At 42.4% G+C, this 14,119-nt stretch overlaps 1 protein-coding gene across 6 annotated transcripts in view; it reads left to right on the top strand.

Moving 5' to 3' along the window:
* Pced1b (PC-esterase domain containing 1B) overlaps positions 1-12,069 on the top strand; it is a 129,285-nt gene extending 117,216 nt beyond the window's left edge. For 4 of the 6 annotated variants that reach the window (XM_010638350.2, XM_010638348.2, XM_010638347.2 and 1 more), the window contains one exon: positions 10,480-12,069. In XM_010638350.2, coding sequence (XP_010636652.1) covers positions 10,534-11,841 — 1,308 coding nt within the window. In that variant the 5' untranslated portion in view covers positions 10,480-10,533 and the 3' untranslated portion in view covers positions 11,842-12,069. Of the gene's footprint in view, positions 1-2,641; positions 3,054-3,132; positions 3,347-10,479 lie in introns of those variants that run through there. The other 2 variants (XM_010638353.3, XM_010638351.3) reach the window with 2 other exon arrangements.
* Positions 12,070-14,119: the final 2,050 nt, after the last annotated feature.

Genomic DNA, 14,119 nt, shown 5'->3' with positions numbered 1-14,119 from the left:
CTGTTCTGCCATTGAGGAGCTGGGCAACCACAAGCAGTTCACATAATAATCCGCCCTGCCTCAATTTATTCAATATAAAATGGAGATATAGTAGTCCTGCTCTGCTAGGTTATGAGGACTGAAAAGCTGCACAAAGTCAGTACTCCAAAAACGCTATTACCAGGCACAGGCTAGTGAGAGATAGAAGGATGAGTGGAGTCTTTCTGCCATCAGAATAGGGCCTGCTGGGGTAGAAAAGCTCTGTCTGCTAGTTAACAGTACAAAACAAAAGCAAGTGTTACAGAGTCAGAGGAAGGAGTTTTGTTTGTTTGTAAAGTTTATCTGAAAGAACTGCCTTTTAAAAACGGGGTGTAAGGGCTAGGGATTTAGCTCAACAGTGCCTGCCTCCCATGCACAAAGTCCTGAGTTCAATCCCTGGTTCCAAAAAAGCAGGCGGGGGTTATGCATACTCAGTACTGGGGAGGCTGTGCAGGAGGATTGCTCTTAGTTCCAGGCCAGTTTGAACCACCTTGTCTCAAAAACAATGAAAGAGTGGGTCTTGGCTGAAGGAGCCTGACCATTGCCATCCTAAGCTGACCAGAGGCCACATTGCGCCTCTTCCATTCCACTGTGCTTTTACATATGCTAAAGGTATATATAATCATGGGTTAGTAAGGCCCAGTAAGCATAGCTGCACCCTGTGACTCCCAGTCTTCCACCCTGCTCTTGGCAGACAGCCACCACAACCTTGCATTTCTCAAACCTGAGCTCTGAGCAGCCAAGTAGCCACAACTCCTCTTCACTGAACTCTTCCCCTCAATCCCATTTTGACATTCTCTTCCACTGCCCTCCTGCCCCCACTTTTTATGCTCAGGACCCTATAAAAGACCTCATCTCCTGTACCAGAGCCCTGGGTCGGGCCCCAGTGTCAGGGTGGTCCCTGTCAGATTTGTTCTGAAATAACCCTGTCCTATTGAGCTCATACATCTGTTTTCATCCTTTTGTCCTGACACTGTCCAAGGCCCTGCTGAAATGACATACCTATAATTCCAGGTTCAGGAGGCTAGAGTTTAAGGCCAGACTGAACAAATTAGTGAGAACCTGTATCCAAATAAAAGAGCTAGGGATGTAGCTTAGTGGTAGGGCACCCTGGGTTTAGTCCTCAGTACCAGAGGAGATTTAAAAAGTGAGCGTTAAGGAACAGAATTTCAGTAAGAGAAAGGGACAGACAATATGAGGCAGAAAACCTCTAGGTTCATACAAACGCTGTAGAGCAGTGACGGTGAACCTTTTAGGATGAATTCCAAACTTAAACCTGAATACTGAGCTTTTAGTTTAGAAAAAGAACTCCTACATTAACATCACTTGTCTTAAAAGAAAAACAACACGCATGCCATAAGTCCACCACCAGTGCTGTAATGCATCCATATCCATAGACTTGGAGATGAAAGACCATATTCTGTGTTTTAAAAGCACATAAAACGTCAAATGAATACAAAATTTTAAAACCTACACAATAAAGTCTTATGTGAGAAAACACATTTAACATTAAAACTATGACATTTCAGATTTTTTTTTTTTTTTTTTTTTTTTTTTGGTCTTCTCTATCATATTTTTCTGCTGAATTGTGTCCAACAGCAGCTGTTGTCATGGTGACCTGGTTAAATTCTTTTTTTTTTTTTTTTTTTTTTTTTTTGAGATGTGGTCTTGGCCTGGAGCCCTCAATCTTCCTCACTCAACAGAAGTAACAGGGATGGCAGGCTTGTGCCACCACACCTGGTTGAGAAATACTGTTTTAGTCAAAGTAAGGCAAACTTTTTAAGGATTAAGATCAATTTATGGAAGATTTTAAAAATTAGCCATATGATCTAAAACAAATGAAGCTGAATTTGTATTCATCTCAAAATAAACTGCAATATTCACAGTCCTAAAGTGTACTTTCAAAATACGTACATATATACAAATTTTAATACAATCATCAAGAAATGGTTGGACTATTCTGATGTATCAGATAGAGTGGAAACAACATGAAAAATTAAAAATGACCCGAGCACTTCAAAAGCAGTTTATTTCCACTCAGTTATATATCTCCAGCCTGTGTTCCGAGCAGAATTGAAAATCACCTCTCCAAAAGCCCATCCTGAGAATACACTGCCTGAACTCTCATTGATAATCAATATTTACCTTTAGGTAGAAGTTCAAAGGTTGAAAGAAAATTATCTTAGGAATTCAGCCACCATTTGAAGGGAGGATCAAGGAGTGTCTAGAGAATTTGAAGTGATGGAGGTCCACAAAGGTTGTTTCTCCCCACTCCCCAACCCCAAAGAACCTGAATAAGTCTGAACTCTGGAGACAGGTCTGAGTCTGTTTAGCACTTCAAAAATGGGGTGTTATCTTGTGAATGTCCATAGTAATTTTATGCTTGCTCTGTTGACAAGGTGGGGGGTGGGCAGGGCGGCTACTTTAACAGCCCAGGTTCCCCAGGCTGAGGAGCAGCAGTGAGGAGATCCAGGCCCAGGGGGCTGGCTCCAGGGCCACCTCACTGGGACTGTGCCTTAAGGCCTCAATTCTGAGTCACCTGCATACAAAAGGGTATTGATAAGGCAAAGGCCCCAGTCATTATCCAAACTGGGGCTCTTGAGGGTGGAGGGGTGCTATAAATAGTTATGCTGGGCGGGGGTGGGGGGGAGGCCTAAAGCAGAACAGTTTGGGAAAAATAGGGACGGAGGTAAGATCCTCTTCTTCCGGAAACCCTGTGAGTGGAAGAACACACAGGCTAAGAATCTGAGGAAGAGAAGAAAGGGACTGATGAGTGGGCGGTGATAGAAACCAACATTTGGGGAATTTCCAGAGACAGATAAACCGGCCAACGATCCTGGGGAAGGAAGGGACACGGTGTTAGAGACAGGCTTCTGGGAAGAGTTTTTCAGAGGTAGCTGTTAACAGCGGCCCGGGAGCTGGGAAGGACCTAGAAGTGGTGGAAAGGAGCAAGAAGGAAATCAGTGGTGACTTACACACCGAAGACCTCGCTCGTGTGGCGCTGCAAGCCAAGTTAAAGGAGCAGTGAGTGGGAGGTGAGGACCCAAATGTAGCCGGGGCAAACCGCTTTAAACATGTGTCCTTGAAACGGAGGCGGCGAAAGATAGGACTGTCCTAGAGGTGGAGTCAAAGAAATTTCCTTTCTTTTCTTTTTTAAAGCAAGACATTAGAATGTCTTTAATGCTGAAAGAAAGGAGCTCACCTAACAAGGGGGGAGAAAATGCAGAATGGGAAATCATTCCCTCCCTGGGCTTCTGTCCTGGAGCCTGGTACCTGAAGATGTGAATGCGGGAGACCTGCTGGGGGGACTCGCTTCCCAACTTCGGAGGTACAGCTCTGCCTGGGTGGGAAGGGGGCCATGGGGTCAGCGGCTGAGTGGGGCCTCAGCCTTCAGAGGAGCGAGGGTCCCGTCTGTGGGCTTGTGTTTTCTCTAGTGTGGAGACTGCTTGCAAGGCCTGAGGTTTTACTAGTGTCTGGCAGGCCCTGCCCTAAACCCTTGATGTACAAGAGCTTTTTCATCTTCCTTTATTATTCAGTGACAGAGGTAAACAGAAAACTGTGGCTCAGGACCCTGGGCACCTAGCTGAAATTCAGTCTGGTTTTATTGACACTTGGATGTAAAAGCCAGGTTACTGCCTTCTAGTATCTTTCCTCCTTGTTAGAAGGGTAATAGAATGTTAGCAGATTGGAGTTTGTGGCTCAAGATAGTAATGTAAAAGTTTGCCATGGACTGTATATGATTGAAATCAAAAATTTTTAATCCTTTGTTTGTCTGATTATTTAAGGAATCCATTTGTAAAACAAGTGTGTTTTGCTTTTTTTTTTTATGAAACTGAATAAATGGTCTGTAGTGTATCTTTTTTTTTTTTTTAAGTATCAGCATGTCACCCACTATGAACTTGCACTTCATTCATAAGGATGCTCCTTGCTTTTCTTCTTACAGCTCATAGGAAGTGATAATATTATACTATGGCAAAGAACACATTGCTTTAAGAGTTTTTTAGCTTAATTTTCAAGTTCTGACTGTTTGAAATTCTTTCAATGATACTTAGTGCAGAAGAATGACAAATTTAAGATTGTGACATGCTGGGATGATATAACTACAAATCCACTTTGTCCACTGTGATTCCTGCCTCTGAGGTAACCTGGTGATTACAGAGTCTAGATTGAGGGTACTTACTGTAGTTTTAGTTTTTCATTTATTTCTCCTGTACCCTTGTTTAAGACCTACCTAATAACCAAGTTAGAAATACAGACCATAAAGTGGCGTTTCATGAAGCAGGGACTGGGTAGAAGACTCATGATAGTTCTTGCGGGGGGACAAATTTAAAGAATGATAGATGTCTCGGCCTGAAATAGGTAGACAGGGGTGTTTCTAAATTTGTACTGAATTAATAGCTGCAGAGCTGAGGCCTGTTTAAACGTTGGGGAGATTGGGGTAGGGGACTCAATTGATCTTTCCAGTGGCTGCTTGGCAATTGTTTCTCTGTTGCATCACTTAACATAGTATCTCACAGTACTTTGTATATTTGTTATTTGCTCCTAAAGCCACTTTTTAAAATAGTAGACCTGTGTTATTTTCCCTGCCTTGGTGTTGTATGGAGCAATCTATGTTAAATGACATCCTTGAAATCAAAAGATGCCTCTGTGGAGAAGCCTCAGGCCATGAGGTCATTGATCTTTTCGGAAGCTCTTTTTTCTTTTGAAACTTTTAAGTGGCATTGGGTAAGTTGGCACATGCCTGTAATCCCATCACTGTAGAGGCTGAGGCAGCATTTCCCTGAGCTCCAAGCCACATGAGAGCAAGATCTGGTCTCAAAGAAACAACTTTATATGACACGTAATTTAATTTTGACAAATGTAAACTTAACTTAGAAAACGAAATGCCAAGGCATGGGTAAGTCAAAAAGGTGAATTCATGAAAAATAATTTTGTTGTCTTTACCCCTAAAATTTAAGGGGATCTTAGAAAGTTCAAAAGGTAGGTTTGACCCAGAAGAATATAAACTGTGTATAGTCCCAATGCAATGCTGCGTTAAGCTGTAGTCATGTAAGAAAATTTTAAGGTGATTGCAAATACTCCCTACAAGTAGTCAAAACTGCATCCTAATTGTTACTAGCTCTTTCTGTGATTTAAGACTTCTTGCCAGGTCTCTGGACAGACAAAAAGTAACCACCCTAATTACTACAAAACATTGATTAAAGGAAATGCTCTAGCTTCTGATGGTCATAAAGCAATAGTCAGTGATTTATAATTCCTGGCATATGAAGCTACTGCAAAATTAATTATCCCTAAATGGAGAAATACAAGCAAATTATTTTAAAATAACTTATTGTAGCAGTAGGCATTATTAATACATATTTTGTAGCCAAATCCCAAATTTTTCAAAAAACTCAAAACAAAATATGGAACTATGATTTGGGGAATCACTGTGAAACTTTTTTTCCAAAACATTTTTGTTTTGGGTTTGTATGTTCTCACTATAAGTTTTGGGCTGTCTTTGAACTCCATAGCAATCCTCCTGACCAAGTGCTGGGGTTTCAGGCATGCATCACCATGCCCAGCTAAATCTTGTTTTATTGTAAAATTCCAGTCAGAGTGTAATGATTGTCTACAAAAACCTGCCTCCTCCCTCTTGCCTCTTCTAAAGATCTCCTTCATTTATATACATCAGTGCTACGAGCTAGCTTCCCCTTTGATAGCTGTTTTTGTGTTCCTTTCTTTCAAACTGCTAGCACAGTGTCTGGTTCTCAGTCAGTGATCCTTACTCATTAAATAAATGAATCTTAAAATCACTTCTAAAACTAAGTGTGCATACCACACACTTGTAATCCCAGCACCGGGAGGCTAAAGCAGGAGGACTGCTGCAAGTTCGAGACCAGCCTTGGCTACATGAGTTTAAGGCCAGCCTGAATTGCATGGCGAGACCCTGTCTCAAAAATAAAAGATAAAAATAAAACTAATAAATATGTTTAGCAAATCTGAAGCAAAGAAAGAAGGTTGGGCAAAAAAAAAATCCAAAAAACAAAAAATACTAATCTGGCAGTTTTCAAATGCCTTTTTAGCTTCCTTTTTTAATAAAAAAAAAAAAGAGGCTGAAAATTGAAGATACTGGCTTTTTTTTAATTAGAGATTTAACCCCTCTAAATTAATTATTCCTCTTGACTCCCCTAAAACTCATTTGGCTCTGTGACTGGTGACTTCCTGATGGTGTCCCATTTTGTTGGTCCTGTTGGAGTTGCTGGTGCTCTTTACCAAGAATTTCATGAATTTCCTTTTAGCTTCAGCTTCTCTCTGGAATAGTCCTTCTCTGTCATTCCCACCCTTCCTCTCCCAGTCATACCTGCATGTTGTACAGGAGAAGAACAGTAAGAAATTCTTATGTGGATGCTTTCACATGCTTTTGATTCTGAGCCCTTGAGCAGCATCTGGGTGTGTTTCCCTGGTCAGCATATGGAGAGCCAGACATCCTCAAACACTGAAGCCAAGATCTGCAGTAGTTTCTTTACCTTATTCTAGTGTCTAGGCCTTTGTATTTTTCATGTCAGTTGCTTGAGATGGAGGTACAAAATGTATGTATTCTCTCCACCTCCCACCCCACAAGTACTTGTAGCCCCTCATCCTGGGCAGGCAGACTAAAAATCCTTACTCATACTAAGCATCTTTCTATTAGAGCTAGACTTGGGAGTAAATCTTGGGAGTAGATCCTTTCCTGAAAGTGAAAATAGTAAAAATTATCTCAGAAATAGGTCGCTGTAGGGGTAGGGCTGGGGATTTAGCTCATTGTTGCTGCGCCTGCCTCTCAAGCAGAAGGTCCAGAGTTCGATCTCCAGTACCAAAAAAAAAAAAAAAAAAAAAAAGGAAAAGAAAGAAAGAAAGAAATAGGTCATTGTAAAGAATGTGGCATCTAATACTTGTACAAAATCTTTACTTGCATAATCACATTCACTCTGGATAACCTTGCAGGACAAACAGCACAAATATTGTGTCCCTTCCCCATCCCCACTCCACACTCAAGATTCAACCCCCAATTCTTGTTTTATTTTTTATTTTTTATTTTGAGGAAATGATACAGGACCTTCAAATGATCTAGGGAAAAATAAGTGTAACTCCGAACCCGCTTAGATATCAGATACGCTGAGTTTGTGTTCCTAAAAATCAAAGAATGAATTGTGAGGAACAACAGTTAAGAGCAGGAAATATTTATTGAAGGGGAAAGATACATCTCTGAGGGATAGGAGTGACCCAAGTGGGTTGCCACAAACAAACCCCACTTCATAGAGGAAGTTTTGTAGAGTAAAATCCTGAGGTGGGTACAATGAGGGTTAAAGTGATGTTCAACCAATAAGATTATAAGTATAGCCACTTAGGTAATATTGATCTGAGGGAAAGCAGGTCATGTAGCAAGTGTGCATAGAAAGAACAAAGACCTTTTTAGAAAGGGATGGGTCCGGGTGTCTTGGTCACCCACTTGAGGTGATTTATGTCTATCTAGACTTCATTGGGCCAGATGTTATACCACTTATCCCTTGGGGAAGGCATGTAGGTCTGGTTATTCCATCTCATTTTGAGGCCTGGCCTCCAACAGATGTCTCCGGCCACAGTTGTAATATGTTTTCACATTACTCTCTGGGGGGCCTACCCCTATCTGACTACCTACAATACTTCTCCCTAATTTAGCTGTCTATAAATAAAAAGATCTTGCTAAATTCCCCAGGCTGGATTTAAACTTCAGTCCACCTGCTTCACCTTCCCAGAGTACTAGGATTACAGGTATGCACCACCACGCCCAGGTGGGTATCCTTCTTGAAGATTAACTAGATGTTCTGCAGAGGGCTCAGTGATAATAACTGTATCAGAGCTTACTACTTGTCAGGCATTGTTCTAAACACTTATGCCAAGTCTGTGAAACAGATATTCATAGTGAGGTATAGAAAGGCTAAATAATTTGCCTAACATTAAAGAGCTAGTAAGTAGAAGAGTTGGTGTTCAAACCTAGGTAGTGTGGCTCTAGAAGCAATATTCTTTGTATATCCTAGAGGATGGGTCACAGAGTATGACCAGAGTTCTGACCCAGGGAGGGCACAGAGAAAGAGCTGGGCTGGCTTGTGATCCTGTACCTGTGGAGAAGGTTCTTCCTTTCACTGTGTACTTCTAGAGACTTGAGTCTGGAGTGGGGAGGGAAGAGTGTTCCCCAAGTCCCCTGAGCTTGCACAGTGTGAGGCAACTCACTGTATCACCTTTTTGTGTCACAGTTGTTAGTATTTCTAATCTCAGGGGAAAAGCCATGATTTTGTAATTCACTTTTATATATCCTAAGTGGAACGTGTATTAGGCATTTAGTAAGTGTAAATTGGATGCATAAATCAGGCTAAACACACAAACATGCTTGAATCTGAAAGGGATCTGGAGTTTACTTTTGTACTATAGTGAGCTAAATTATATTTTTAAACCTCTTTTTGATGATAAGATTAATGAAGATGGAGTAAAATAAGTAAATACTTTTAACTCTCTTACAGAAATTCTTGATATTCTTTACCATTTTCATATTACCCATATCCCTTTTTGCGGTAGGGTCTTGCTAATGTTGCCCAGGTTGGCCTCAAACAATCCTTCTGCCTCAGCCTCTCTGGCAGGTAGGATTACAGATGGGAGCCACAATACTTGGTTAAATCTGCAAACAGTATAGCTTTTAAAAATGTAATTTGTAACTGTACACAGTGGTATGCAGGAGGATTGAAAGTTTTAGGCCAGTCTCAGCTTCTTTAATGAAACCCTGTCTCAAAAGAAAATAGAAAGGGTTGAGGCTGTAACTCAGCATTCCTTCAATTCAATCTCCAGTGCTGGCAAACAACAACAACAACAACAACAACAACAACAACAATAATAATAATAAAATGGAATTTATAATTTAATGATAGCTATCTAGCCACACTTATTAAAATGTTTATTAATGCCAGGGATTTAGCTCAGTGGTGCCGCTGCCTGCCTCACAAGCGTAAGGTCCCGAGTTCGATACCCAGTACCCCCCCAAATATTTACTAGTGCATACAGTCTGACAACTATGAAGCCACAATGGATTTTTGGCTTTTTATGAGTGGGCCCCATGTTCCTCCCCAGTTAACATTTATTAGCAGCAGCAAAGTGTATTTCTTTTACAAACTTCTAGTCATCCCTGGAGATGTCATAAATAGAAATTGGAAATATGTTTAATCTGAAGTGTTTTTTGTGCTTGGTTTGGCAACACATATAATAAAACTGAAGTTTTTTTTTTTTTAACTAATCTGAAGATTTGAAGATAGTTTCACAGCTTTTAACATTTCATCCAATGTTTTGGAATGGAAAAACTTTTTCTCTAGTTCAGTCCCTGCGCCTATGCAATTAAACAAGAAACAAATCATTATTATTTTTTTTGTACCGGGGATTGAACTTGGGTCCTTGCGCTTGCGAGGCAGGCCACCAAACCACTGAGCTAAATCCCTGGCCCAGAAACAAATTATTTACAAGAGACAAAGTACAATTTTAGTTTGTACTTACAGGCAAGGAATGCACAGAAAAGAGTGAAACACATCAGAGTGGTTAGTTTGGGGGTTTACATACCTTTTTAATAAAAGAAGGTTTGAGTTTAAAAAAATAATACATTGTGGGAAGTGACAGAAACGAAGAGGGAGTTAATGGGAGAGAAGACCTGTCATAGTAAGTTCTGGTTACCCCATGTCATCTTGGTGCCAACTCCCTGGTTTTAACTTTCTGATGTTGTGACAAGTAGCTCCTCCCTCCTTTCCCTTTGTTGTGGGGAGGGGTGCCATACTCAGATTTTAGGCAGCCAAAGGAAGATCAGAGAAGTCTTCCTGCATCTCTTGATTTTCATTCAGTTTCAGTTCTAAGTAATTCTTACATTAGCATGAGTATTTGGGGGAGTGATATTCTGATTCTTTTCAGGTGGAAAGCAAAGAATAATATAGCAGAACTGCCTCCAGATTAGTTCTAATTTTGTATTGCTTGTATTTTCCAACTTTTTTCAAGTGCTGAGATTACAGGTATGTGCCACTATACCCAGCTAAGAAATCTTTTTGCCCAGAAATATTTTAAACCTGGAACTGGGGGAGGCTAAGGCAGGAGGCTCACCAGGTGTTTGGCCAGAGCATTCTGACGGTACCTTCAGCCCTTTTTATCCTGGGTAGGGTAGGTGGGATTGGTGTTCTTCTACTTCCTCACCCTCCCTGCAGGGTGAAGCCCAAGTCTCCCAGAGCAGCTGCCAGTAATTCCCAGGCTTACACTATGTAGCCTGACCAAGGAAGGCTTCTGGCTCACTTCAGCTGTCTCTTCCCACTTCATATCCGGGCCAGGGGAGCCTTCCTTCCATGCAGGTGCCCCAGGGCAGAGGCCACGCCTCCATCTGTTTGCACTGTGGCCTGCTTTGGGATGAGTCCCGCCCAGCACTCTCTCCTTCTGTCCTAGCGATCTGAAGACCCACCTGGTGCACTGGAAGAAGCTGAGCCAGGCCGGGCCATCATGACCCACCTACTGGCCTCCGAAGTACAGCAGCTGCTCCACAACAAGTTTGTGGTCGTCCTGGGGGACTCTGTGCAGAGGTCTGTGTACAAGGACCTGGTGCTCTTACTGCAGAAAGACTGCCTGCTTACACCTGGGCAGCTCAGGACCAAGGGGGAGATGAGCTTCGAGCAGGACATACTGGTGAACGGAGGCCAGAAGGGCACCATGCACAATGGCACCCATTACCGTGAGGTGCGCCAGTTTTGCTCAGACCACCACCTGGTGCGCTTCTACTTCCTCACCCGTGTCTACTCCAGGTACCTGGAGGCCATACTGAAGGAGCTGCAGGCTGGTGAGCATGCCCCCGACGTGGTCATCATGAACTCCTGCCTCTGGGACATCTCCAGGTATGGCCAGTACTCTTGGAAGAAGTACTTGCACAATCTGGAGACCCTCTTTGAGCGTCTGGGCCAAGTGCTGCCCGAATCTTGCCTCTTGGTGTGGAACACAGCCATGCCTGTGGGCAACACAATCACTGCGAGCTTCCTCCCTCACAACTGCTGGTCCTGGAAGGTCCCCCTAAAATACTTCGTCATTGAAGCCAACTTTTACAGCTCTACCAAAGCTGCCAACCATGGCTTCGATGTGCTAGATTTGCATTTCCACTTCCGTCGCGCCATGGGGGGCCTGCAGACAGATGGGGTTCACTGGAATCAGTACACCCACCGCCAGCTATCCTACCTACTCCTGGCCCACGTGGCCGATGCCTGGGGTGTGGAGCTGCCCCTGAAGGCCCCACTAAACATGCTGAACCAAGGTAGCCTTGCCTGGGAACAGCCCAGCCGTGGTATCAAGCGGCGGCACCCTCCCTACCAAGATCCAAGGGCCTTAGCTCTGTCACCACCTTGGCCCCAGCCCCTACTCTGGTCCCCACCCTTAGGCTTGTCCCCACTCATGCCCCACCCACCTCCTCTCATTCCCTCTTACCAAGGAACACCTGAGTTCCCACTCCATCCCCAAGATCACTGTTTTTCCTCAGACCATCTTTTCCAATCAGATCAGTTCTCTTTCCATTCAGACATCCCCTCATCTACCCAGCCAGGACTTGCCTCCCAAATGGACTTTATGTTTGACCCCCAGCCACCTATGGCCATCTTCCCCTCACCCTATTACCAGCAGCGGGACCCTGTGGTTTACAAAGGTTTCCCCAAGTATCTTGTTGAGGGCCCCTATATGCCCTGGAGACCACAACACCCCTATAGCCCCCAGAGAGGGCGACCCAGACAATCAATGAGACAGGGCCGAGTCAAGGCCACAGTGTACTAACCTCATCCTTTTCTTCATGGCCGCCACTGTGAGGTCTTTCTGGCTGTTTCCTTTGGCATGGCCTGCACACACTGACCCAACCAACTTAAGCCCTTAGAGCTCATGCGTGGACTCCTTGCTCATTGCTATTACCAGTAAAGGCCAGACAGGTCAGTCTGACCCATTCTTTTTTTTTTAAAGTTGAGTTTATTGTTACATTTTAGGTATACAGTACAGTTATATTCATTATTGGGATCTTGTATAGGTCTTGGTTCTCATTTTTTCCCCCTTATCCCTGCCCTCCCTTCACCCCATCTGACCCATTCTTGTTGTGTATCCTCTCTACCCCCAGAGGTGACCAAGCATTACTCCTTCCTCCCAACTCCCTGTTCTCTTTGTTTTTTTGTAAAAGTAAAATTGAAATACAGAAATAATTTCACAAAAGTAATTGTGAACTGTGTGTGTATATGTGTGTGTGTTACATTTAATGGATGCCCCCCTCTCCTCACAGTTAACCAATTAGTAAGAGCAAGGGACAGTATCTGCTGAGTGAACTGCTAGGGCATCTACTAGTAAACTATTCAAAGTAGTTTGACTCTCTTGAAGTTAAACTCTTTTGAAAAAGTTCCATAAATGAATCTAAAGCAAAAGAAATTTAACTTTCTGCATTTCTATTTTCCAGAGATCTCTAATAGTCATTGTATTTTGGGTCTAGGAAAATGAAAGACATAAAACAACCAACACTTTCAAACAAGGTTGAACACAGAAAACTATCCCTTTGCTGGTCTTTCTTAGGTTAGACTAGTTTCTGTTTCACATTAATTTTCAAACCTCCAGACTTACACCAAAGCAATATCAAACCAAGAAGGGAAGTCTAGCAAATGTGCTCTTAGCCATGGAAGTGATGGCCCAAACTCCATAGTTCCATAACTAGAGGTCTTTTGGCTAAATGTGTGGTGAGTTTTGTGTGTAGTTAGAGGGGATGGTGTCCTTCTGTCTTACTGATTACTTGCATAGTCCTGAATTTTTGAATCAAGAAAATTCGAGAAAAGTATGTTGCCCTTAATGACAATGTGAATCACCATCAGAATAAAATTCTGAGTTGGAATTCCAGATTTCTTCTGCATCAGTTCTAACAGATGACCATGGTGGTTTATCTTTGTACTGTAGGAATGGTGACATCACTTAGTCTGTTTAAGCACTAGGTTTTTGTCACTTTTAGATTTTGTTAACATTAATCTTTAAAATGAGTCAGATGCCCTCATTCTGGCTTTACAATTCCCAAGCATTTAGCTGCTGATCTGAGTAAGCTGACAAATGCAGCATCTGTATTGCCAGAAATACACTATAAGATTGGTGTTCTGCTTGATATCTTTCTTGGGAGTCAGGTTAGCAAGTATTGATACTCCTTAATCTGACTGTCTGATGGGCCAAGAAGAGTGGGCTTCTCTATGGACACAGTGCTGAAACCAGGCTGGAATTGGTAATAACTGCAATTCTGTGTCTCCCAGGTGGGTAGGAATGCAGGTACATTTGGCCAGGGACAATGTTTCCCTTCACTAACATAACTCCTGGCTTCTATAACAGACCACAAACAGTATACATTTATTCTCTTGTAATTAAGGAGGTCAAAAATCTGAAATCCATTACTTCCAAATAAAATCCTCACTGTATCTTACACTATCCTACCCTTGTAAGGTTATCCTTTGTAAATTTCTTCATTAATATTTATGCTTTCAACCACATGGGACTTCTTCCAGTCCATATAATCTGTCATGTGGGCCAGGGATTTAGCTTAGTGGTCTACCACCTATCTCAGAAGCACAAGGTCCTAAGTTCAATCACTGGTACCAAAAACAAAAGAAAACATATATCATGCCATGCTCTTTTAGGGTCTTTGCACTTGTATTCCCTTTCCCTGGGATGTTCTCCATCCCTGCTTCCTAGTTCTAGAAGTATCTTAACATATCTTTCCAAGTTTCATCCTAAAAGAACTTCCTTGACCATTCAATCTAAAAGCACTGTTAATGACCTATTTTAGCATCGACATTTCTGTGTATTGTTTCTGTCACTCACCGTGCCTTCAGTAGTTGCTAGTTAGACTCCTCTCCAGGAGAAAAGCTCCATGAGTCTTGTTCACTCTTTCCAGTGCCTACAGCATACTGTCTGGCAAAGAGTCAGTTAAATTTGCAAAAATAGAATTAATGCACAAGAACCAGTTTATGTTAAAACTGACCAGCATTGGGTTCCTTTTCTGTAGAAAATGTCTGCAGAACTCTTTTAAGTCATCCTGGGTGGC

This window comes from Fukomys damarensis, unplaced genomic scaffold (assembly GCF_012274545.1).
Source record: "Fukomys damarensis isolate Sample0158 unplaced genomic scaffold, DMR_v1.0_HiC HiC_scaffold_15, whole genome shotgun sequence".
Classification (NCBI taxonomy): Eukaryota; Metazoa; Chordata; class Mammalia; order Rodentia; family Bathyergidae; genus Fukomys; species Fukomys damarensis.
The sequence above is the reverse complement of the archived record's forward strand: the minus strand, read 5'-3'. Positions and strand labels throughout refer to the sequence as shown.